Source organism: Patiria miniata, unplaced genomic scaffold, assembly GCF_015706575.1.
Source record: "Patiria miniata isolate m_02_andy unplaced genomic scaffold, ASM1570657v1 HiC_scaffold_5, whole genome shotgun sequence".
NCBI lineage: Eukaryota > Metazoa > Echinodermata > Asteroidea > Valvatida > Asterinidae > Patiria > Patiria miniata.
The window spans coordinates 33107385-33135130 of NW_024037072.1; the positions used below are offsets into that span (position 1 = coordinate 33107385).

At 40.7% G+C, this 27746-nt stretch overlaps 1 protein-coding gene across 1 annotated transcript in view; it reads left to right on the forward strand.

Moving 5' to 3' along the window:
* The window catches only part of LOC119740793 (N-terminal kinase-like protein), a 47171-nt gene that overhangs the window by 4592 nt on the left and 14833 nt on the right, over positions 1 to 27746 (forward strand). The window contains exons 2-8 of the mRNA XM_038216219.1: positions 1903 to 2043; positions 4041 to 4151; positions 23336 to 23562; positions 26038 to 26128; positions 26596 to 26751; positions 26900 to 27058; positions 27233 to 27340. Coding sequence (XP_038072147.1) covers positions 1903 to 2043; positions 4041 to 4151; positions 23336 to 23562; positions 26038 to 26128; positions 26596 to 26751; positions 26900 to 27058; positions 27233 to 27340 — 993 coding nt within the window. The remainder of the gene's footprint in view (positions 1 to 1902; positions 2044 to 4040; positions 4152 to 23335; positions 23563 to 26037; positions 26129 to 26595; positions 26752 to 26899; positions 27059 to 27232; positions 27341 to 27746) is intronic.

Consider the following 27746-nt stretch of genomic DNA (forward strand, 5'->3'; position numbering starts at 1 on the left):
CAGTCTACCATTATCATAATAGATGCATCGCGCTCGTTACCGGAATTGCGCTGAGACCACTGAATGAACGCTGGGGACGTATGGTTACATCGCGTCTTTCAAACACGAGTCGGAAATTGAACGATCGCTCACGAGAGGAGCTCTCGGAATTGAACGGGAAATTTCACTTTTCATCCGACTCGTTAGCAAACTTTAGTACCTTGATTTTAATCATCGATCTCTCCTTGTACCTCAGGTGGCGTATCTAGTAATTTGGAGGCTGTTTTGAGGTAAATCTGATGTTTTTATTTGCCAATGTTTTGTTTTTTTGGGTCAACGGCAGTCGGCAGAATAGTGTCGCGCGACGTTTTCACATGGTTTCTTGAGAATCGCCACCAAAATCATCGCAAAATTTCATATTTTATTCTTCATTGTTCTGTTTGAAGTCGATTACTAGCTTCGTGAATGTCTATTGCATCGTATGAGGTATGAATTATTGAATCTTGGTCGGGATAATATAGGGAAAATGGACCGTTTTTGTAATGCACTGGGGATACAGAGTCCGGGATTTCGGGACTCTTACGACCCGGTACTTTTAATGTAGTTGTGACTCCAGCGCTAATGCGATAGGCATTAAAGCTGGAGTTACTCAAGCTACATCATCTCAATGAAGGTCAGTCATTGCAAAAATGATGATAAGACATGAATCTGGGAGTGACTTAGCCCCATAGGCCTAACAAGTAACATACATGTACATGTGTGTACGGTAAGTGTGGCCAATTTACTGGACTACCTCCGTAACACTCCTAGAACTACATGTACATGTATGATGCTCCGCTTGAGCGGAGCCTCATAGACACAGAACCCCACAAAATTGTTTGCAGCACAAACCACTAATTTAAGTACAAAAACGTCCATCAAAACACAGACATTTCCCGCAGAGCCACTGCACAGTTTGCCCCTGAACTCAGTAGGCCTACCTCATGACATACTCACGTAATGTGCTAGTCCGAGTAACTAGGACTCTACGGATCGCTTTTTTAACATTTGGACATGGTCGGGCGATAGTAGAGTCCTAGGTACGTGGCCGTATATGGTTACCATTAATGGTTAACGTGTTTTGACCATTTTCACTCGTACCCCCAATCAAAATCGTTATATTTCACTACAAAAACAGTCTTCAAACTGCCTTATGTGCCCCTGTAGGCTTCAGTGGGAATTTGAAATACAAATGGTGGTAGGTAATTTCACATACATGTACCTTAGAGAAGAAAAGAGAACTTTCACTTTCAATTCGGAAACCGAGCCTCGCCAAACTGCCGTGCCGGTAAAAGCCATCTTGAATGTTGTTGCGTACGATTCATTCAAATTGTGAGGTTAAACTGATGACGTACGACGCGCCAGCCAAGCGCACGCCCGCATTCACAATCGGGCACATCGTGTGTGCACGCGTACACCGGCGACTGTTTCCTGAACGGCACAGCCTGCACATGTATGCGATATGTGCTGGCTGCACGCGTTCAGGAAACAGTCGCCGTTCAGTAAAAAGTTGAAGCATACAAAACATCTTTGAAATGATTGACAGAACGGGCACCACTGGACATTAGCGCAGATTCATTGATTGCCCCCAGCACATATGAGTCATGTAATTGACCTCTCTCACAGACAGCTACCTTGCCTACGCAAATTACAAATGCTTATTCAACGCCATCAGGTACATGTACATGTACGTGTGTGCAAAAATCTTCTAAACACGCGTGCGTATTGTTTGAAAAGCATGTACGGCACAGCCAATGAGCATCATGAAAATTTGACTCCCAAAATGCCGATGCACTTGATAATCTGTAGGCAGTGATGTCATTTGAGAGGGGTCTATTGGGTTATGGGGACCACACCACCAACATTTATTGTGTTTTCTTTTAGGCGGATGGACATCCAGTGTCGATATTTGTCCTGGATGCCAAGAACAGCTCCAGTGCGGCAATCGAGCGAGGCAAGACAGCGCACAAGAGACTGAAGACCATCAGGCACCCAAATTTCCTGCAATATTTGGACGGCTTGGAGGTAATATACGTAGCATTTTTCAGGGACGTTAGAAGATTACTCTTCGTAGTTCTTCAAATGGGTCAGATCTTTTACCCTCAGCCTCAGAGACCTCATGTGGTGAAAATGGGCTGCTAGTGGAGTGCACTGTACGTAGTGCTGAGCATTTTCCAATATTTTAGTAAGTAAGTTAGACTTGATCGAATAGTCCAATTTTTGAAATGGGCCGATCAAGTTTTACATTAGCCTATTTGAGATATGGCCGACACAATAGGAGGGCGCTATTTAGTTTGGGTAAATTACAAAAATACTTTACCCAAATCAAACAGCGCCCTGTATTGTGCCATATCTATATATATAAGAGAGAGTTTAACTCGGCCTCCGAGACGATGTTTGCTCATGAAAGGATCCGAGACCGCGGGCTCCCGCGGCGCCAAAATTGCTCCACGTCCGTGGAAAAATGCGGAGGGTGTCTTCCGCAGGGTCGGACACTTCGGGTCGTCCTGATTTTCCCGTACGGACCACCCCCCAACACACACATTTTGAGGCGGGGGGCATTGTTTGGTCCCCCCCCCCCCACTTTTTCTTCCCCGAATAAAAATATTGTAGCCTGCAATAATGATTCTATTGCTCAGAATACATGTAGCTGATTCAATTACTCCAAACTCAAAACTTTAAAAGATGATCTTTTGCTCAAATTGGTTTTAGTGGTCAGAAATTGCCTCAGATCACACCACAGAAATTGCTTTTCTATAACTGCATGTCTCCCAACTATATCCCCCATTTACATTTAACTCCCCACATTTCCATCCCCAACACTACGCCCTACCTGATCTATGATCGGGTAAATCAACTTGTCTCATATACATGTAGGTTATTACCCAGCCTAAACAGCCCCGTCGCCAGCTCTGGGCATGGGGGGGGGGGGGGGGGGGGGCACATTACAAACTAGCGGGGGGGGGGGGGGGGGGGGCACACCACAAGAAAAAATATATATATAGTGTTTACGCTTAAGGTTTTTGCAGATAGGGGGGCCAGTTGCTCGTCAGGGAGGGGGGGGGGCGGCCCTCTTGGCGACGGGCCTGAACCTAAATAAGCTGCCGAACAGGATAAAACTGCGCGTACCAGACTTTGTAAACAATTGACAACGAGCTAATTAAAAATAAGATACAGAACTGTACATCATCCGTTCATATTTTTCTAAAGTACCAGAATGGTAGGTTTTGTCCGATTTCACGAAGAAATTTCAGCTAATAATCCCCACAGAAGCTCCTCAATCATGTGTGTAATAAATGGCTTTCGACAAAAGTGTGGCATTGGACTAAACATACTAAAACCACGCAACTTCCTGGACTTTTTTATCATCCCCTCAATATCGCTCCAATTTTTTTAATGTTTGAATGGAACAAATGCTGTTTGGATATTCGGTGGATGTTTAAATATTCAAATATTCTTTATTTTCATTTAATAGCACATATTTATTTAAAAGCTTGAAAAAGAATGAATCCTAACCCCTGGCCATTTTGCTAAGATGCAGCATCAATCCTGCAAAATCATCCAATAAAAAATTGCATACAGCCTACATCCTGGAAAATTCTCCAGCGATCACTGTCAACATGTTGAGGCAGAGCCAGTGACATCCTGGAGCAGTGCGGAGGATTCCAAGTATAATCTAGGCCTAAATTCATGTGTGGCTGAGCATAAACAACACAAGGTCCGGCCCAAGACCTTGACACAGTGCATCCTCCAAAATCAGCCACACATTTTTTGCCATATAGCCTCAATCCTGCAAAATCCTCCATTTTGCAAAGAGGATTTTGGAGGATTTGGGAAGGTTAGGGTTAATTCAGATGGTATCAATACATATTCATGAACTTTAGGTATCTGCCTCACCAATAAAAGTGAAAAACAAATTTGAAATGTTGATGGTTTTGTCAATTTGGCGGGGAACTGCCCATGTACTTGTGCACTGAGTCCATCATCATCTGTAATGTTCTATACATCCTTATTATCTGCAGACGGACACTATCATATACGCTGTGACGGAGCAGGTCATTCCACTACAGACTTACCTGAATGACTCCTCACCAAACGAGCAGGCCATCTCGTGGGGTCTGCACCAAGTAGTGGTAGGTCCATGCTTCAATTTGTTTCCATTATTTTTTGGTCACCAAACTATTAACTCCCTAGGCCTTTTTTTGCTAGGAAGTAGCCTCAATCCTGCAAAAATCCTCCAATTGGCCTCATGGAAAAATAGCATGTAACCTCAATCCTGCAAATTCCTCCAATTTGCAAAAAGGATTTTGGAGGATTCAGGGCGGTTAGGGTTAATAAGTCCATTAATAAGGGAATAAATGAGTGCTTCAGAGGTTTTAATCACTCTGTTAAAGACCGTTCGGAGTCTGGGTGCTGACAATTACCCGAGCCTCTTATGGAGATTGGTGCGCGCGTCGTGCGTACTGCGCGATGTCGCGCGGGATGCACCTGGGCCGCTGCATTGTGAATTTAGGACTAAAAAATATTGACTTTACTGGTAGTATTGCGCATGCCTACGTGACGATTGTGAACGTTCAACCAATAAAACGGTAAGAGGCACTGGATTTTTAGGAGTCCAAATTTCATGTGACACTGGAAAGTGTTTTAGACCAGCTAGCCATGTCTTTATCATCTGTTTAAGACCAGCCATGTGACGGGTTCTCGACCAATAGGAATGGGTAAACTGTCTTAGGTATTTATATACATGTTTGTTCATTAACTGGTAAGCTCGAAGAGAGAAGGCAGTCCAAACATTTTCAATTTGAAGGTGAAAGAAAATAACGGAGAAAGGGAAGCCACCTAACCTCTCAATAGTTTCCCAGTACTATCGTGCTCAACAGAAAACAAAACCCTACGAAAATATTTCTCAAATCCAAAGTCAATTGTGAAACTGTGTTGTATGATTTTATTACAGTGCTGTCAAAACAATAACACAACACACAGAGAACAATCCAACAATCTTATTTGTGTGAATGTGGACATTTGATAAATGAAACAAAAATCAAAACCCCATGAAAATATTTCTCAAATCCAACGTCAATTGTGAAACTCTGTTGTATGATTTTATTACAGTGCTGTCAAAACAATAGAAGCAAAAGTTGCACTTCGGTAGCTTAGGGCAAGTGAAAATGTGTTCGCTCAGACTTATTGAAAGAAAAGAAGGTGGCTCTTTTTTCCCCCTCAAGATGGAGGATTTTCCAAGACAGCGGATTTTCCAAGATGGCGGATGGATTCTTCCATTTTCTCAACTCTTTCGCTGATATTTTTGTTCAAAGGAGCCATCACCCTTTCTACCAAATAGTGACTTTGCGTACAATGCTACACTTTTGCTAAGCAAAAAAGCAAGCGGGCGGGCACAAGAAATAGGTTTTCTTTTTACTTGGTCTTACAGAAACAAGGAAAATATGAGATGGAAATGTGAAGACCTTTTTTGGTTTCAACTACAGATTTCTCAAGGTCTTACACTCCTTGTTGATGTAACACGGGAGTATAAAACTGGAGTGATCTTGTGATAGGGCAGACCACGCTTTGATGTGCTGAGCACAATGTTAACACATGGAAATACATGTGAATTCTACGATATGTACATGAACTATGGGTGATGACTACATTTTTGTTTTCCAAAACAGCTCTTCTTCATCGGCAGGGAGGGTCTGGAGTGACTTTATGAGCAGTATAGATGAAACTGAACAAATACTGCACCTCATTACAAAAATCATTGCACCAATCGGCCTCTTCTTGAACTTAGTCTTTCTCTTCACAATCATTCGAGTGAAGTCCATGCGTACGATCATCAACATCTACTTATCCAATCTGGCTGTGGCTGACTCGCTCTTCCTTATGACTGACTTGATATTTGTATTGTTTTTACCTATTACAGAGTACAACACACCGTTACTAGCACAAACAGCCATCCTAAGTGTGCGGAACACATTCCTATCAGTTTCTAATTTCTTTGTGGTTACCATAGCAGCTGAGAGATTCTCCGCAGTACGCAATCCTCTGAAATTCAAAGAAAAAGCCTCTAAATCTCGAGCAGCAAAGATATCAGCAGGACTCTGGGTGCCAACAATTATTGTTGGTGTGATTCTAGTATTCATACCAAGGCCTGTCTACACCCACATCATCTTTTGGATTCCTTCCATTGGCAACATTGTCTGTTTAATAGCAACCATTGTTTTTTACATCTATGTAGTGGTGAAAGTACGCAAGCAATCAGTCCTGTTGCCAAACCATCCCAAGCGAGCAGGCAAAGTCCTCCGAATGATTATAACCAATACTGCATTTTTCTTCATTCTGAACTCACTGGACATGGCATGTGAAATTATTGCTACAATAATGTTATATTCTTCTAGTTGTGGTCCAAAACAAAAATGTAAATTGGTGGGGGTGAATTCATCAGATCATGGAATTAGCGTCGGGATGATGTAAATTCAATACAAGGTTTTTTCCTTCACCGACGCATAAACACTGTACAGTTGTATACTTAGTGTGTTACCCCCGAGTGAAAGTGAGAAAAAAAAATCACTCGGGTGGGACTCGAACCCACGACCTCCTGCTTTCTAGTGCAGACGGCTTACCGGTATGTCTTAGAATTGCCAGAATTGGCTGGCTGGTTCGAATCTGATGTAGCATTCGGTACCGCATTGAAACTATTCATAAGATGTACATGTAACAGTATGAGGTTTTGCCCTTCACCAATGTATAGCTATTTTTTAAAGCAAAAATTACACAAGTTATTCACTTTTATTAATGAGACATTAAGCGGAAAAAAATCAACTCACGCTTACTTATGGAATAATTCCTTAACAAATTTCGAATTATTTGTGGTTCAAGAATAATTCATGTGTATCTTTTGTATGTTAACAGTGTAAAAGCAACCCCAAATAAATGTGTATTTTCATTGGGTTGAAAACATCCAAAATTGAGCTGTTAAGAGAACACAATTGAATATGCTGAAAAACACTGAAGAGAAACCTGAAGACACATACCGGTAGGCCTATAGTAAACTTTAACATTGTTTTTTATTGATAACTGTAATTTCACCCCCTGTGTTAGCCACATAGGAAGCAGCAAAGACATTGTTCAATAACTAGCCACCCATTCTCTCAGGATTAGCAGTTGTTGACTGCTTATTTTATGTAACAATTTTATGTCCCACAGACATGTACGTTTAACTCTTCCATAATTCTCACACTGCTGTGGACAGCACAGTAATAGATTGTAGGCCAGGCAACTAAGCACTGGACTTGCTACATTGCATCCCACACTGTCAGACTTTGTCGGGAATAGACCATTATCATGTTGCGGCCATCTTGATTTGTTCCCATTCAAATCAACGTAACCAAAGCGAGGCTGGAAGGAAAAATAGTCTGGTTCCTTTTTGCACAAAAAACATTATCATTCAGTACTGTTATTGGATACAGGGAACATGACTGAAATGGTGGCAGCATGATAAAGGTTTATCCTGAAAGGCCAGGTCCTATGTCATGTGTGAGTTAGAATTAAGCGTACATGTTCATGTAGCCCCCCCTTTTTGTTAAGCAGTGGTTGTTCTTCTTTTTTCCCAGATGGCTTCTATGATTTCTCTTTTTTGTTCCAATGCTCCACTAATACTATGTCCTCACTTCTGAAACTGTGACCATACATCCTCATCAGGTGGTAGAGTTAAAGGGTCCATTCATATGAAATGAATTTGTCTGAGAAACACATTTTGCGCTACTTTCTACTCTTCTTAAATGTACGAAAACTATTTGACATCCCTTTTTGGTTTATTTTATTTTCAAAAGTGCACTTCTTCAAACATTTAATTTTTTCTATGCTTTTTTGGACAACTGAGGGCGCTGTTGCCGTGCTGTCATTTCAGGGAGATACTGTTCAGTTTAAGGGTTTTGTGTACAAATGTGAACTCAAAAATCTGCTCATTGATAACATTTATGAGAAAGGTTTGATCAATGGCTTACTGCCATGTACTAACACAACAAGGAATCACCGAAGAAAAGATAATTTTCAACAGCGAAATATCCAAAATTCTGGCAACTTTTTGTGCACAAACCAATTGCAACATTGAGGTTTCTGCCTGATATGACATCACGCTTTTGCTCATGAATATGGAAATTTACATTAGCATAAAAACCAAAAAGGCACCAAAATACCCTTGAAAACGGCAAAATGAAAATTGCAAATAAGGTAAAATGGGACACAAAGGTGCATTTTCAAGAATTACATTAAAAAAATTACATTTCATGGGCCCTTTCACAAAAGGGCTGATGCCATCATCCGTGTGTGATTATCAATTAATTCCAGTCAAAATATCAGGGGGATTCTTCAGCAATTGAAACTAAAATAAAAATTTGGGGAGAAAAAAACGTTTTTTTTATGTGATGTATTTTAATGTAAAGTAATAATTTGATAACTAAACATGAGCTAATGTTGTTTGGCGATATTTTATTCAAAAGTGAATAACTTAATTGCTAAAAAAAAGGAGCAATTTGGAAAAGGAATCTATTTTTAAGGATGAAAACTCAAATAGAATTGGGAATGCAACTTAAACTCCCTCCGTAGTTTGGACTATGTTGAATTGGAATTGCCTCAAAGGGGTAGACGACAAAGAGAAAAACCACTGCAACAATTAGTCCATTGTACATGTAAATATTGTAAATGAATGAAATTAACATGAAAAATATGAATTTACTGTGGACATGGTGGAAGGGTAAATAAAAAAAAACCCTCAAATTTACAATTAAAATGAAAAAAGAATCTTAATCATTGAGTAGTTTGAAGTGATAGGCTATTCATTTAATCAGCCAGAGTCTGAACCTGGCAGCAAGAATGAAATTTTAAAAGATCTTCTTGGTCAAAAATTGTCGGTCACAATCAATTTTATCCCTAACCCTGCTAAATCCAACAGGATCCAACTATATCATAAACCTGTTGGAGTCTGTTGGATTGAGCAGTAAACCCCTTGTACAAATGTACATAGTCAGAGTCAGATTCTGTTGGGTACTGATAAATAACGTCAAGGTGGACTCTGTTGGATCCAGCAGACAACTGAAAATTAGGCACAGTTGGATTCGGTTGGATTGAGCAGGAAGTAACTGTTGGACTCTGTTGGATTTAGCAGGGTAGTCCTGAGGAACCCTTAGGGGTTAGAGGAGTTGTTGCATTTGACCCCAAATGCACTTTCAGTAACTACGTTGTGCCTTCCAAGACACTTGTACTTTTTGAAATGAAATACCGAAAGCACCCTCGAGTATAAACAAAACACACTGAAGGACAACACAACATACAGAGAACAATCCAACAATCTTACTTGTGTGAATGTGGACATTTGATAAATGAAACAAAAATCAAAACCCCACGAAAACATTTCTCAAATCCAATGTCAATTGTGAAACCCTGTTGCGTGATTTTATTTTATTTTATCAAAACAATAGAAGGAAAAGTTGCACTTCAGTAGCTTAGGGCAAGTAAAAATGTTTCTCGTTCAAAGGTGGCCCTTTTTTTTTCCCCTCAAGATGGCGAATTTTCCAAAATGGCGGATGGATTCTTCCATTTTCCCAACTCTTTCGCTGATATTTTTGTTCAAAGGAGCCATCACCCTTTCTACCAGATAGTGACCTTGCATACACAGTGCTACACTTTTGCTAGAACCAAAAAAAAAAAATGGTGCAAATGTATGATCTTTATTTTAAAAGGAGGCGGGTGCGAAAAAAAACAAGTGGGCGGACACAAAAAATAGGTTTTTCTTTTTACTTGGTCTTACAGAAACAAGGACACAATTAGATGGAAAAGTGAAGAAGGTTTTAGTTTCAACTACAGATTTCTCAAGGTCTTACACTCCTTGTTGATGTAACACTGCAGTATAAAACTGGAGTGATCTTGTGATAGGGCAGACCACTCTTTGATGCACCTGAGCACAATGTTAACACATGGAAATACATGTGAATTCTACAATATGTACATGAACTATGGGTGATGACTTCATTTTCGTTTTCCAAGACAGCTCCTCTTCATCAACAGGGAGGGTCTGGAGGGACTTTATAAGCAGTACAGATAAAACTGACCACATAAAGGCTCTCATTACAGAAATTATTGCACCAATCGGCCTCTTCTTGAACTTGGTCTTTCTCTACACAGTCATTCGAGTGAAGTCCATGCGTACGATCATCAACATCTACTTATCCAATCTGGCTGTGGCTGACTCGCTCTACCTTCTGACTGACTTTATATTTGCATTGTTTTCACCTATAGAGTACAACATACCGGTACTAGGCCAAGCAGCTTTCGTCAGTGTGCGGCACACGTTCCTATCAGTTTCTAATTTCTTTGTGGTTACCATAGCAGCTGAGAGATTCTCTGCAGTACGCAATCCTCTGAAATTCAAAGAAAAGGCCTCTAAATCTCGAGCAGCAAAGATATCAGCAGGACTCTGGGTGCCAACAATTATTGTTGGTGTGATTCTAGTATTCATACCAGAGCCTATCTCCACTGACATCATCTTTTGGTATCATTTCATTAGCCGCCCTGTCTGTTCAATAGTAACCATTGTTTTGTACATCTATGTAGTGGTGAAAGTGCGCAAGCAATCAACCTCCATGCCAAACAGTCCAAAGCGAGCAGGCAAGGTCCTCCGAATGATTGTTATCAATACTGCACTTTTCTTCATTCTGAACTCACTGGACATTGCTGCTCATATTATTGGTACCGTAGAGTTTCCTGCAACAAATTATTCTTGGCCTGCCGATGCTGTTGCAAGTGCAGAACTAGGGAAAAAAGTTCATATCATAGTGGTATGTGCAGAGATCTTGCGACTCATCAATAGCTCAATCAATTCCCTAGTCTACAGTGCCACAGGTGCTGACTATCGTGAAGCTGTCGTCCAGGCTTTTTCATTCCTCAAACTGTGCTGTCGTTGCTGCCCAAGATGGAAACCCAGCCGACCGTCGCAGCCAGGAAAGCAGATTGAGCTTCGTGTGATTCCAAAGGTAGAAAGTGACCAAGAGCACCGTGCTGCCAGGCCAAGCAGCCGCAAGCCACCAAGCCAAGGGCATGCCCAACACACAGAGAGTCAGCAGTCACTGGACAGCTGTCGAGGACACTGTTCCAGACAAAGCAGCAGCAAGGCAACAGTAAGGCACAGTCAGCAGCATGTTCAAGTGTGTGTAGAGGTGCATGCAGAACCATCAGGGACCCCAGCGCTTGCAAGTTCTCATGTGGAACATTGCTGTAGTCTGACTGACTGCAAGCCATCCATGCAAGGGGAACAGTGTGTACATCCAGAACCAGCAGAGAGCCAGCAGCAACCTGCAACTCAGGAACAATGTCCTGGGCTGACTGGCACGGAGCAATCAGCACAAGGGGAACAGTATGCACATCCAGAACCAGAAGGGAGTCAATCGTTTGAAAGTTGTCAAGAACAATGTTCTGTGGTGACTGATGAGTGTAAGCCATCCATGCAAGGGGAGCAGTGTGTACATCCCGAACAAACAGAGAGCCAGCAGTCACTCGTAGAATGTCCTGGACTGACTGGCACCGAGCCATCAGCACAAGGGCAGCAGTATGCACATTCAGAACCAGATGGGAGTCAAAGATTTGAGAGTTGTCCAGAACAATGTTCTCTGGTAACTGATGAGTGCCAGCCATCCATGTAAGGGGAGCAATGTGGAAAATCACTGATCAATTCATGTAGATGAACAGTTTTAAACCTGTAAAATAGTCTAAAAGGTTGTTCATTATTCGTGCAAATGGAATGCCAAGTAATTTTCACGCGAAGAAACTAAAACAGCAACTTTACTGGAAACCGGCTACCAGTACGTGTACATGCACCAGCGGAAGAGAACAGTCATACACATGTACATTTATTTTAAAAGAACTCCTTGTAACAATTTGAAGCAGAATGTGCATTTTACTTGAATTAGGTTTTGGTTCGTCTTTATCAATAAGTTAGTGTTACACTTCTACACAGTGTTTAATGTGAAGACCCTTTTTGTGAGAAAAGCAAAGGCAGTTACATGTACCCATGTAACCCGTCAAGACTCTTCCATTGTAAAAAGACACATGTAAAATGTATATACATGTACATATAAATGTTCCTTTACAGGGACATTTTTTAAAGTTAAACCTAATGGGGGCAAAGTAGATTAAGAAGACATTTAAATGTCCCCCTTAAGGTCACAACATTTAGGCTAGATCGATTAACCTATTGCGGTAGAATCGTGCCAACGCAGCTTGTGAAATGTTGTCCATTTACATGATATACAAATGGACGCAGAATGCGCAAAATTTGAGACAAACAAAACTTAACATACACAATTCCATAGGGTTGTCTAAGGGGCATGGCTAATTCGCAGACGTTGATAGGTCTACTGCTTGTGGTCCAAAACATAAATGTAAATTGGTGGGGGTGAAATACATGTGTTCATCAGATCATGGAATTAGCGTCGGGGTGATGTAAATTCAATACAATGTTTTGCCCTTCACCGACACATAAACACTGTACCGTTGTATACTCAGTGTGTTACCCCGAGTGAAAGTGAGAAGAAAAATCACTCGGGTGGGACTCGAACCCATGACCTCCTGCTTTCTAGTGCAGACGGCTTACCGGTATGTCTTAGAATTGCCAGAATTGGCTGGCTGGTTCGAATCTGATGTAGCATTAGGTACCGCATTGAAACTATTCATAAGATGTACATGTAAATACAGTATGAGGTTTTGCCCTTCACCAATGTATAGCTATTTTTATGCCCCGTGGTGAAGCCGAAGGGGCATACTGTTTCCGCCTTGTCCTTCCGTGGGTGGGTGTGTGGGTGGGTGTGTGGGTGGGTGTGTGGGTATGTGGGTGTGTGTGTGTGTCCGGATAAATCTTGTCAGCGCGATAACTTGAGAAATACTTAACATATGAACTTGGTTTGTGGATTGTTCTTGGTAATCCTAAGAAGCCTTTTGCATTTGGGGCCAAAAGGCCAAAGGTCAAGTTCACAGTGGCTAAAACAATAGAAACCTTGTCAGCGCGATAACTTGAGAAATACTTAACATGTGAACTTCAAATTTGGTTTGTGGATTGTTCTTGGCAATCCTAAGAAGCCTATTGCATTTGGGGCCAAAAGGTCAAGGGTCAAGTTCACAGTGGCTAAAACAATAGAAATCTTGTATTTATTCTGAGATTATTGGGATTAGCGATTAATTCATATAAAATCTGCAGAAGACACTAATGCTGTCAATAAATGTTCCATGTGACCAAGGTACATGTAAGTTGATGTTAAAAGAGTGGTGTTATGTCATGGGAACAGTCACGGTTGCGGGGCATTTGTGTTTGTAAACACACCTGACTTGTTTAAAGCAAAAATTACAAAAGTTATTCACTTTTTTAAATGAGACATTAAGCGGAAAAAAATCAACTCACGCTTACTTATGGAATAATTCCTTAACAAATTTCGAATTGTTTGTGGTTCAAGAATAATTCATGTGTATCTTTTGTATGTTAACAGTGTAAAAGCAACCCCAAATAAATGCGTATTTTCATTGGGTTGAAAACATCCAAAATTGAGCTGTTAAGAGAACACAATCGAATATGCTGAAAAACACATGAAGAGAAACCTGAAGACACATACCGGTAGGCCTATAGTAAACTTGAACATTGCTTTTTATTGATAACTGTAATTTCACCTCCGTGTTAGCCACATAGGAAGCAGCAAAGACATTGTTCAATAACTAGCCACCCACTCTCTGAGGATTAGCAGTTGTTGACTACTTATTTTATGTAACAATTTTATGTCCCACAGACATGTACGTTTAACTCTTCCATAATTCTCACACTGCTGTGGACAGCACAGTAATAGATTGTAGGCCAGGCAACTAAGCACTGGACTTGCTACATTGCATCCCACACTGTCAGACTTTGTCAGGAATAGATCATTATCATGTTGCGGCCATCTTGATTTGGAGTTCCACTCAAATCAACGTAACCAAAGCGAGGCTGGAAGGAGAAATAGTCTGGTTCCTTTTTGCACAAAAACATTATCATTCAGTACTGTTATTGGATACAGGGAACATGACTGAAATGGTGGCAGCATGATAAAGGTTTATCCTGAAAGGCCAGTTCCTATGTCATGTGTGAGTTAGAATTAAACGTACATGTAGCCCCCCTTTTTGTTAAGTGATGGTTGTTCTTTCTTCTTTCCCAGATGGCTAATTTGATTTCTCTTTTGTTCCAATGCACCACTAATACTATGTCCTCACTTCTGAAACTGTGACCATACATCCTCATCAGGTGGTAGAGTTAAAGGGTCCATTCATATGAAATGAATTTTTCTGAGAAACACATTTTGTGCTACTTTCTACTCTTCTTAAATGTATGAAAACTATTTGACATCCCTTTTTGGTTTTTTTTATTCAAAAGTGCACTTCTTCAAACATTTAAAATTTTCTATGCTTTTTTGGACAACTGAGGGCGCTGTTGCCGTGCTGTCAGTTCAGGGAGACACTGTTCAGTTTAAGGGTTTTGTGTACAAATGTGAACTCAAAAATCTGCTCATTGATAACATTTATGAGAAAGGTTTGCTCATTGGCTTACTGCCATGTACTAACACAACAACAAATCACCGAAGGAAAAAAAACTTTCAACAGTGAAATATCCAAAATTTTGCCAACTTTTTGTGCACAAACCAATTGCAACATTGAGATTTCTGCCTGATATGACATCACGCTTTTCCTCATGAATATGGAAATTTGGATTAGCATAAAAACCAAAAAGGCACCAAACTACCCTTGAAAACGGCAAAATGAAAATTGAAAATAAGGTTAAATGGGACACAAAGGTGCGTTTTTAAGAATTACATTTAAAAAAATACATTTCATGGGCTCTTTAACAACAGGGCTGATACCATCATCCTTGTGTGATTATCAATTAATTCCAGACAAAATATCAGGGGGATTCTTCAGAAATTGAAACTAAAATAAAAAGTTTGGGAGAAAAAAACTTTTTTTTTTATGTGATATATTTTTAATGTAAAGTAATAATTCAATATTTTATTCAAAAGTGAATAACTTAATTGCTAGAAAAAGAGCAATTTGGAAAAGGAATCTATTTTTAAGGATGAAAACTTGAAAATTGGATCGGGGAATGTAACTTAAACTCCCTCCATAGTTTGGACTATGTTGAATTGGAACTGCCTCAAAGGGGTAGACGACAAAGTCAAAACCACTGCAACAATTAGTCCATTGTAAATATTGTAAATGAATGAAATTAACATGAAAAATATGAATTTACTGTGGACATTGTGGAAGGGTAAATGAAAAACCCTCAAATTGTCAATTAAAATGAAAAAAAAATAAATCGTAATCACAGTGTATTTGGAAGTGATATTCAGCCAGAGTCTGAACCTGCTAGCAAGAATGAAATTTTAAAAGATCTTCTCGGTCACAATCAATTTTATCCCTAACCCTGCTAAATCCAACAGGATCCAACTACATTGTATATCATAAACCTGTTGGAGTCTGTTGGATTGAGCAGTAAACCCCTTGTACAAATGTACATAGTCAGAGTCAGATTCTGTTGGGTACTGATAAATAACGTCGAGTTGGACTCTGTTGGATCCAGCAGACAACTAAAAATTAGGCACAGTTGGATTCTGTTGGATTGAGCAGAAGGTAACTGTTGGACTCTGTTGGATTTAGCAGGGTAGTCCTGAGGAACCATTAGGGGGTTAGAGGAGTTGTTGCATTTGACCCCAAATGCAACAATCTTACTTGTGTGAATGTGACCAGTTGATAAACGAAACAAAAATCAAAACCCTACGAAAATATTTCTCAAATCCAACGTCAATTGTGAAACTCTGTTGTATGATTTTATTACAGTGCTGTCAAAACAATAGAAGCAAAAGTTGCACTTCGGTAGCTTAGGGCAAGTAAAAATGTTTCTCGCTCAGATTTCTTGAAAGAAAAGAAGATGGGCCTTTTTGCCCCCCTCAAGATGGTAGATTTTCCAAGACGGCAGATTTTCCAAGACGGCAGATTTTCCAAGATGGCGGATGGATTCTTCCATTTTCTCAACTCTTTTGCTGATATTTTTGTTCAAAGGAGCCATCACCCTTTCTACCAGATAGTGACTTTGCATACACAGTGCTACACTTTTGCTAAGCAAAAAAGCAAGCGGGCAGGCACAAGAAATAGGTTTTCTTTTTACTTGGTCTTACAGAAACAAGGAAAATATTAGATGGAAACATGAAGACCTTTTTTGGTTTCAACTACAGATTTCTTAATGTCTTACACTCCTTGTTGATGTAACACACCAGTATAAAACTGGAGTGATCTTGTGATAGGGCAGACCACTCTTTGATGTGCTGAGCACAATGTTAACACATGGAAATACATGTAAATTCTACGATATGTACATGAACTATGGGGGATGACTACATTTTTGTTTTCCAAGACAGCTCCTCTTCATCGGCAGGGAGGGTCCGGAGTGATTTATTGAGCTATTCAGATAATATTGATCAAATAGTGGACCTCATTACAGAAATCATTGCACCAATCGGCCTCTTCTTGAACTTAGTCTTTCTCTTCACAGTCATTCGAGTGAAGTCCATGCGTACGATCATCAACATCTACTTATCCAATCTGGCTGTGGCTGACTCGCTCTACCTTATGACTGGCTTTATATTTGTATTTTTCGCACCTATTATAGAGTACAACACACTAGTCCAAGCAGCTTTCATCAGTGTGCGGTACACGTTCCTAGCAGTTTCTAATTTCTTTGTGGTTACCATAGCAGCTGAGAGATTCTCTGCAGTACGCAATCCTCTGAAATTCAAAGAAAAGGCCTCTACATCTCGAGCAGCAAAGATATCAGCAGGACTCTGGGTGCCAACAATTATTGCTTGTGTGATTCTAGTATCCATACCAAAGCCTGTCTTCAGGTACATCATCTTTTGGATTCCTTTCATTAGCCACCCTGTCTGTTTAATAGCAACCATTGTTTTGTACATCTATGTAGTGGTGAAAGTACGCAAGCAATCAGCCCTGTTGCCAAACCGTCCCAAGCAAGCAGGCAAGGTCCTCCGAATGATTGTAACCAATACTTCAGTTTTCTTTATTCTGAACTCACTGGACATTGCATGTGAAATCATGGCTGCAATACAGGTACATTCAACATATTATTCTTTGCCTGCCCATGCTGTTGCAAATGCAGAACTAAGGAAAAAACTTTGTATCGTAGTGCTATGTGCAGAGATCTTTCGACTCATCAATAGCTCAATCAATTCCCTAGTCTACAGTGTCACAGCTGCTGACTATCGTGAAGCTGTAGTCAAGGCTTTCTCATTCCTAAAACTGTGCTGTCGTTGCTGCCCAAGACGGAATTCCAGCCGACCATCGCAGCCAGGGAAGCAGATTGAGCTTCGTGTGATTCCAAAGGCAGAAAATGACCAAGAGCACCATGCTGCCAGGCCAAGCAGCAGCAAGCCACCAAGCCAGCAGCATGTTCAAGTGCGTGTAGAGGTGCATGCAGAACCAGTGGGGACCCCAGTGCTTGCAAGTTCTCATGTGGAACAAAGCTGTAGTCTGACTGAGTGCAAGCCATCCATGCAAGAGGAACAGTGTGTACATCCAGAACCAGCAGAGAGCCAGCAGTAACCTGAAACTCAGGAACAATGTCCTGGGCTGACTGGCACGGAGCCATCAGCACAAGTGGAACAATATGCACATCCAGAACCAGCAGAGAGCCAGCAGTCACTTGCAAGTATTCAGGAAGAATGTCCTGGGCTGACTGGCACGGAGCCATCAGCACAAGGGGAACAGTATGCACATCCAAAACCAGCAGAGAGCCAGCAGTCACTTGCAAGTATTCAGGAACAATGTCCTGGGCTGACTGGCACCGAGCCATCAGCACAAGGGCAGCAGTATGCACATCCAGAACCAGAAGGGAGTCAATCATTTGAAAGTTGTCAAGAACAATATTCTCTGGTGACTGATGAGTGCAGGCCATCCATGCAAGGGGAACAGTTTGTACATCCCGAACCAACAGAGAACCAGCAGTCACTTGTAGAATGACTTGGGCTGACCAGCACCGAGCCATCACCACAAGGGGAACAGTATGCACATCCAGAACCAGGAGGGAGTCAATCGTTTGACAGTTGTCAAGAACAATGTTCTCTGGTGACTGATGAGTGCAAGCCATCCATGCAAGAGGAACAGTGTGTACATCCAGAACCAACAGAGAGCCAGAAGTCACTTGTAGAATGTCCTGGGCTGACTGGCACCGAGACATCAGCACAAGGGCAGCAGTATGCACATCCAGAACCAGATGGGAGTCAATCATTTGAGAGTTGCCCAGGACAATGTTCTCTGGTAACTGATGAGTGCCAGCCATCCATGTAAGGGGAGCAGTGTGGAAAATCACTGATTAATTCATGTAGATGAACAGTTTTAAACCCGTAAAACAGTCTAAAAGCTTGTTCATTGTTTGTGAAAATGGAATGCCAAGTAATTTTCACGCAAAGAAACTAAAACAGCAACTTTACTGGAAACCAGCTACCAGTACGTGTACATGCACCAGCGGAAGAGAACAGTTACGAATATCATACACATGTAGATTTATTTTTAGAGAACTCTTCATCACAATTTGAAACAGAATGTGCATTTTAAGATTGTCACAATTTGAAACAGAATATGTATTTTACTTATACCGGTATAAGGTTTTGGTTTGTCCTAATCAATGAGTTAGTGTTACACTTCTACACAGTGTATAATGTGATGACCCTTTTTGTGAGAAAAGCAAAGGCAGTTACATGTACTTGTACCCATGTAACCCTTCAAGACTCTTCCATTGTAAATATGTATGGGGCAATTCCACGGTAACGGAAGGACGTTTTCACTCATTAAACAAAATTTCAAATGTGTGTATCACAGACACTGTTCATAGTTACAGCAAACAAATGTCACAATTGTATTGCTATAATGCTACTTTCATTTTCCACACTTGTGGGGGGCATGAATGCCTCCCGTTTATGAATTATGAATATTAATGAGGTCGGTAACGGAAGGACGGTAAAATGGACAAGGGTTTTCCAACTTACTCGCATTTTGCGTAAACTCTGTGAATTTTATGGGGCAATTATATTTTAAAGGTAGGAAATGGAATCCCAGAAGCTTTATCTATACTATACTGCCTTTCATTTGACTTTAAGTGTTTCGGTAATATAATTACAACGTTTTAAGCAGATTATAATTTGGTAACGGAAGGACGGTAATAATAATAATAATGGAGTCTTATATAGCGCACGTATCTACCATCAATTAGGTACTCAAGGCGCTGGAGATTATGTCTATTATTAAAGAAAGGTAAATAAAGTTAATGAGAGATATGAGACCCATTATGTAGCACCTTGTAATGGTTTACAAGGTGCTTTGGCGCATATTGCAGCCACTGCCAGAAACACCGGGGCAAACCCCTTCTCTTAGCGATAAGTGTTACTGGGTTCTTTAACGTGCATTACACAACACACGGGACCTACGGCTTTACGTCCCATCCGAAGGACGAAGCAATAATGGTGAAGTGCCTTGCTCAAGAGCACAAGCACCATGTTTCCACGGTCAGGATTCGAACCCATGTACCACGGCACAAGAGTCGAACACCGTAACCGCTGGACCATAGCACCCCATGGACCATAGCACCCCATAAAACGGAAGGACAAAAGGTTTACTCAATTATAGCATGAACAAAATGTGAATTTACACTAATTATACAAGTGAAACAAAATTGCTGTTCATTATACAAGTGAAACAAAATTGCTGTTCATGTTTACTCAATTATAGCATGAACAAAATGTGAATTTACACTAATTATACAAGTGAAACAAATTGCTGAAATGTGTAACTGAATGTGAAATCAACAATATGCAGACCTGGCATAAATAATTATACCCAAGAAACTATTGAGATAAAGATAGAAGCGTGCTAATTAATGATAACAAAAGAAAAACGAAAACCACCCAAAACACATAATTCACGAACACAAGACAACTACAGAAATGGACTTCAAACCCATTACCTCAATCCTTAAAAGTATAAAATACACAGGTTTTGAGCACTTGAGTATATTGGTTACATGTTCACCAACAACTTTTAATAATAATACCGGTAGGTTCAGTGGTTTACCTAAAGGGTGGGTGGGGGGGGGGGGGGACGACCAGCCTACATGTACATTTAAGGTAAAAACATCTACTGGTAGAACTGATGGCTTCAGTTAGGTGTTGCTTTTAATTGAACTCTAAAATCAATGTTTGAAATCAAATTACAATGATTTAGAGTAGTAACAATTAATTTATAAACATCCAAACTGAAATTGTTAACTTGGGCATAATTTGTCAAAGATTGCACCTCACATGTCTCACCCATGTAAATTGAATGAAAGTGCCCCAAAGTACTGGTACTTTCTGCCATCTCATTTTTGACTTAATGTGCTTCTGGAATGGCTTCACAGAATTTGTATCTTTCTCTATTGTCCATGAATGCTGATGGCAGCAACTTTATGATTTGACACATGTTTGATTTTCTGCAACAACTCCATACATGTACAAGTACTGGTACATCGGCATATATGCACATGTACATTGTACATGTTGTACATGCCTGTGCCTTCCTTTGTAATAAACACCTTGCCCTGCTTATCCCGCTTTTGTGAAGGTGGGTCACATGAATGTCCTTTCAATGCTCATTATACCTGCATGCATTTGCAGTGATTTTCATTTTTCAAACATGAGCGCAAATGTCGTAAAATTTGATAAAAATACGATTTGTCCTTCCGTTACCGTCCTTCCGTTACCAATTTGGTAACGGAAGGACGTGATTTAATTAATTGTAATAAAAAAACGAGAAGTACAGCAGTGTCAGTTATAATGTCATATTGAAGGCCAACCTAAACTTGCTTTGCACAATAACTTTCAATGCATTCATACTGCAAGTTTTAAAAATAAATTAAAAATATGTATTTTTTCGGTAACGGAAGGACATTTTGGAAGGCTGAAATATTAGAAGTCACTGAAGCGAAGCAAATTACGCAAAATGTTAAAAACAAGTTTTAGTCGGTTTTTCAAGACCAATACTTTCTCATGACAGAAACTGATGGCATTAGTACATATTTTTGTGTGTGTTTTGGTAGAATACTTTCATATCACTATTAATCACATTTTTAGGATTAAAACAGGATTATTACATAATCCTATTTTTTTGTACCGAAATGTATAAAAAAAAAAATTCCGACTTCAAATCTTGAAAATATAGACCTTTAGCTTTCATTTGATGCCAAATTTGTTTAAGTCACATGTATTTGAATTTTTTGGTGTCATGTCCACTTTGGTGCGTACGCACGTGTGCGCGCTGTCTGAAGCCTCTTACCCGGGCTATTTCTATTAGGCCCAATACAGAAATACATGTAACGCTTTTAACAGTGGGGACGATCAAGGTAATGTCCCCCGTGGGGTATATCACTCATGTACCACGGGGTGTACCCTGTCAGCATACATGCGTGTTTGTGGCACACCACGTGCTCAGTTCTCCACCAATAAAACATCACCATCTATTACCGAGATACATGTATAACAATACTGGTAGTTGTTTTTCACTACTTATTTTATGTCACATGTTATGTCCCACAGTTACATTGTATGTACATTTAGCTCTTCCATACATGTACATGTAATTCTTACACCGCTGTGGACAGCACAGTATTAGCTTAAAGGGGAACATACAACATTTGCAAACATCAAAAAATAAAACTACCAAATCATTTTGAAATACCTTGCTGGACTGTTAGTGAATGACAGTGTAAAGCATCCTGTAAAATCATGGCACCTTGTATACTGTCATTTTCAAGAAAAGTGGTATTTTTGTATCAATTTCCAACGCTGGTCGGCTGAGCAGCGTTGGATACTGGCCCCAATTGACCATCGCACTTGTTTGCAATCGATTACACACCTATGAACGGGTACAAGCCAGCTAGACTGGTTCCCTGACCTTACAATTCCCCATGTATGTAAACTGCTCTGTTTCTTCTTATATGGAGTCAGGGAACCAGACTACAGGAAAATGATTGTTTTTCTTGGTTTTTATAGCATTTTCGAACCCAAAACCTCAAAAAAGTCAGTGTAACTATATTTGCTATATATTTCCAACCCCCCAATTCCATCCATTTCTGAAAATTACAGCAAAAGCAAATGATTGTATATTCCCTTTAAAGGCCAGGCAATATTGAAATGTGTAAATTTCCAAGGATTATTTTTTGTCAACAATTTTAGTTCATGTTTTCGAAACACCCGTGTAGCTAAACAACTCCTTGTATGGAGAATAGCGCGCGTGTTTAGCATAATGTGCGATGTCGTGCAGAACGCAGCTATCAGGTGCCGTTGCAGTGTGAAGTTATAGGACTATAAAATACTGACTTACTGGTAGTATTGTGCATGCCTACATGTGCATTGTGAACGTTCAACTAATAAAATGGTAACAAAAATGCACCGGATTTCAAAGGAGTCAATATTTCATGTGACACTGGAAAAGTGTTTAAAGATATATTCCATCATTTGTAATTTGTGCATTTTGTTCGTTTGAAGCAACAAAAGTGTTCAAAATCTAATGAAGGATACTGAACAACTAACCTGATAGAGTTTCAGCTCTGCTTCAGCTGTATATTCCGAGAAAAACAGCATTCTAGGATCTCAATTTCAAATCAAAAGTTGCTGAATCATGTTTTGAATTCAGCGTCCGAGACGCGTTCTCACTGAGCCGATTGCAGCTATACGCGATGTCGCGCACTGATCTGACGAATTATAAAAACCGCGCGCGTGTGCGTCGTGCCAATGCTTGTGCGCGCTTCGCCGAATAACAAAACGAACTACTAATTTAAATTTTCCTACGGTGCGTCTTAAGACACACCGTTGAAAAGGCCTTCTTTCGTTGATTACTTCAAAATGACAGCTTGCCAGAAAGAATAATTTCACAGGGAGTTTAGTCCCCTTACTATCTTTCAACCAAGTATGTTTTTCAACAATAATTACGCCAGTTACTTTTCGGATGGCTGCAAATGATGGACTATAGCTTCAAGACCAGCCAGCCGGTTTTTATTAACCGTTAATAACCGGATATGTGACAGGCTCTTGACTAATAGGAATGGGTAAACTGTCTTGGGTATTTATGAATGTCAATTAATTCCAGATAAAATATTTTAGCATTATTAAACCAGATGTTTCTTAAAGCCAAACTTTGTTGTCTGTGTCGTCTGAAGAAAGGGCTGAGCTTCCTGCACAACGACTGCAAACTCAAGCACAACAACGTCAACATGAGCTCGGTGTTTGTCAGCAAGGCTGGCGAGTGGAAAGTAGGGGGCGTGGCTTACGTGGGCCCAGCTGAGGGGGAGGGGAGCGAGCCACCCAACAAAGGCATGCAGGCCTTGGAGAAGTACAACCCCCCTGAGATGTCGGATGCACGGACTCGGAAGAAGACACACACATGGTAAGAAGGAGCAGACTCTTCAAAATCCTCCGAGAAGTTTTTTGAGGATTTGGGAATGTAGAGCCTAGCTACCATTGATTAATACGCCTATACCCCACCCCTCCCCGGGCTGCCCCACCCAAGACGTGGGGATTGGCACTTTTGAAGTGACTTAATCCTCACCCCTCGGGCAAAATTTAATAGACAATCCCCGACATACATATGTAGGGCGCACTAGTGATTGCCTTTCCATGTGGTTCGCCACTGGTAACACTGTTTTTGAGTGACGAAATTTCCCCACGCTGGGGCATGAAAAACGTGACCAAAATTCGACATCGGACTTGGGGCAGGGGGGTGGGGGGGCATTTGATAGGCGCATAACATGGGGCTTATTGCCCCTTAAAAGATAAACATGTGGGCAATCTTCAGAGGTACAAGCATCACAACCTCAAATGTGGTATCAAATAAATAAAAAGTTGTGATTAAACTGTCGGTCGCACCACGAACCAGCATATCTCAATTTTTTGCCAAATTGAGTTTTTGTCATTAACGTTATTATTTCATCAAAGTGCTCATTCACAGAAAGTTTTATTCCGATCGGAGTTCTATTAACTAAAAACGCTAATTAGACTGTGTGGCACATCTCTAAAAAATGAAAAATGCTGCACCACGAAGTGGCGTATCCCGATACGCCACTTTACACGCTAATTCCCATAGTGCTATGACGTCACAAAGGAGCGTCGACATGAAAAATTGGAATTTAGCGTTTCACGAACCCACGTATCTCCGTATCTGGCACACGGCCACTATTACACGCGTTGTATGACATACAATAAACGTGATAAAAATCTGTTTCACGAAGTGACGAATAACTTTGGAACTAAATTTCTCAAAAACTAAGCAACTCAGATGCACACGGATTGCATACAATAAAGTTCAATCTATAATTTAATAGCAAAAACGAAACAATTTGAATTCTTACACAGGGAGTATATGGAATGAGCCTACAAAATAATGACCAACTCTAAATCGTTTTTTCTCGAACCACAAAAAAATGCGATACGTTAGTTCGTGGTGCAACCGACGAAACATATCCTTCTGTTTCTTGCCACATTTACAAACAAAATTGAAGGTGAGGCTTGGAACGTATATCAGTAGTCTGGCACCATCCCAATCAACAGTTCACAATTTATAAAATACATTCAGGGAACACGACCAAAATGGCTTCCTCATGAATAAGGGCAAGAAACACATTTCTGCTTCTGATTACATGGCATTTAAAAATATGGTAGGTACCGGTAGGAAGGGGATTTTTTTTTTTGCCAAAATTTTTGTTTGTGTACCAACATTTTGAGGTGTCTGTGTGTAGTCAGAAAAAAAAGGTAAAAATAGATGGTTTTCGGGGGGGGGGGGGGTTCTTCATTTTTCCCAAAAAGAAAATAGGGTATGGGCTGTCAAAATCTGGTAAGTAGGGTAACCAGAAGCAGAACTATTTTGTTTTTAGGCCTCAAGGTCTATAGTGGATGGTTTTGAAGGACTCGGAAAGGTTTCTAGCTAAACATCTAGCAGGCTGGGGTTAAGGCTGTGCTGAATGTTCACATATTGAAATGTGCGGCTGGTTTAATCCGAACTCCCTGGGTAATCAGTTGACGGAAGGAACATTCCTGAAACTTGTGAAATCCTCCGCAGTGATGACGGCCAATCGCTCATTATCTGTGCTTTATGGTTCTACTAAGGCATCAAGCCCGATGTATTAAGTATTTGCGGATTGGCTGTGCCTGCCTCAATCCTGCAGAGTCTCCCAAACCTGTTGGATTAATTATTGTGAAGAATCTCCCAGGATTTGGGTTGAGGCCCGTCTGAATATTCATTCTTCAAATATCTAGGCTTTTTGGAGGTTTGGAGATTCAGAGCGGCCTCCACCCAAAACCCTCAGAGGCACTTCAAAAGACAGAAATGAAGTTAAATTAAATAGAAAATGAGAAAATTAATCCACCTTTTTTTGATACCAGAGTTGTCTTCTGAAAGTTGCCATTGAGGCATTGTGAGGAACAGAGCAATTCACTCACACCCCAAAAATACACATATAGATCTCTCTCAATATAGATCTTTGTAGGAAAATTACAACTGCGTGTTCAATGTCGTTAGGTACATGTGCGCGCAGTGTGCAAAATGTTCTAAACTCGCACGCGTGTTGCTCAAAGTGTCTTTGTAATACAGGCGCAACAATGCGCGTCACAAAAAATTGACGCCCAAAATGCCGATGCACGTGTCAATCTGTAGGCAGTGACGTCATTTGAGAGAGATCTATTGACATGATTGATTAGAAGCTCCTTTGAAATTTGTGGTTTACAGCAAATGACTGTCAATCTTATCCATGAAGAATTGTTGGTTCTGAGAAAAAATAATTTTACAACACTTCTAAACTTTTGAATATTTTGTTGCCTTTATTTTTGTTTTGTTTTACAATTCTACCTTTGTTTCTGATGTTCACAGGTCAGCAGACATGTGGGGCTTGGGTTGCCTAATATGGGAAATCTTCAACGGTTCTCTGCCCAGGACATCGTCTCTCAAAGCCTTGGGAAAGGTAACTTTCCGAATCAAAACCTGTCTACGCAGTTGCAGCTCTATTCCCAGAATTTCTTTTTAGAATTCTCTCAAAGTCTAGATCAGAATGTAGTCTGGGGCACATTCAGTATCCCAGGGTGATTACCAATGGACTTTTTTGCTTTCTTGCAAATGAGGACAAAAGTGGATGTTTTTGTGGCTGGAAAAAGTTGTCTTTCACAGAATGAAAGAGAACACTGATAAAGATGGTTGCCCTTTTTTAATGGAAAAAGCACGTCTTTCAAAAGTATATTCATCTGGCTGTTCGACATGGGTTGTATAGCAGCTGTCTAAGGCACCTTTACATGCCTTCGGCTCGACCACGTTGCAGCTGCGTCCTTCGCAATTCAGCTTCTGCTGCGAGTAAGGACGATTAGCCACCATATTTATTTATTGCTAGTCATAACTTTCTCGATTCTGACCCTCTGACATTGTCTTGTCCAACAGATTCCCAAATCTCTGGTTGCCAATTACTGTGAGCTGGTGGGTGCCAATCCCCTCTCCAGACCCAACCCCGCCAAGTTCATCGACAGCTGCCGGGCGGACGGTGGATTCCTCCATAACAGCTTCGTAGACACTAACCTATTCCTGGAGGAAATACAGGTGAAGGAAGCAGGCAGGACGAGGGAAGGAGTAGGGGAAGAAGCGGGGGATGGGAGGGGCGGGTGGAGGGTAAGGTTTTAAGCAGGGATTTGATTGATCCAAACATTGTTTGGCAGAGCGTGACCGTTTCAATCTTTTTTTTTTTCAGATCAAGGAGCAACTTGAGAAGAACAAGTTCTTTGCCAGTCTGAGCACTACTATTGATGAATTTCCCCAAGAGTTCTGTCGATATCGGATACTTCCACTCCTCTTGGAGGCCTTCCAGTTTGGCGGGGCGGGCTCTGCCGTGCTGACCCCCCTCCTCAAGGTGAGATGAAAGCAGCCGTTCTTGAAAAACAGTACAACGAAAACTAGGGATATGTCATATGTAAGAGATATGACATAAAGCAGTCAATGTCTGATCCTCTAACGTCATTTCAGTTAAAGACTTTCTCTAGACAGTGCCTGTGAATCTGTTGATGTATTTTTTTCTGCTCCTTAGCTGGGTAAACTACTTGAACCTGATGAGTACCAGAAGAAGATTGTCCCTTGTGTGGTCAAAATGTTTTCCTCTACGGACAGAGCAACCAGAGTCAAGCTACTGCAGCAGGTAAAAAGAGGTTTGCTTCTTCATTTATTTCAGGGAATAGTTTGTCCATGGTCGCTGTTACTTACACTGAACAGGAAACATTTGTGGATTTCACCACTTCGCGCCGGGATTAATTTTGCCAAAAATTTTGATTATTGCAATAGGCAAAATTTTCCAGCCAACTTCTGATATACAGCCAAATGCCACAAATACTGATTCGCAAGTGAATTTCAACAGTCTTTGTACGATATTTCTTGCTGAAACCTCATATGAGTTAATACTCCAGGGGTTGCACTGGAGTGTAAATTGTACAACAGTAGTCCGTGCACAACGGCCAATTCTAGATCAACAGACAGTCCACCTCCACAAACGTCACAAACTTTATGTGTGTGTACAAAAGACACAAGAGATAAGCGTGTTTAGACGT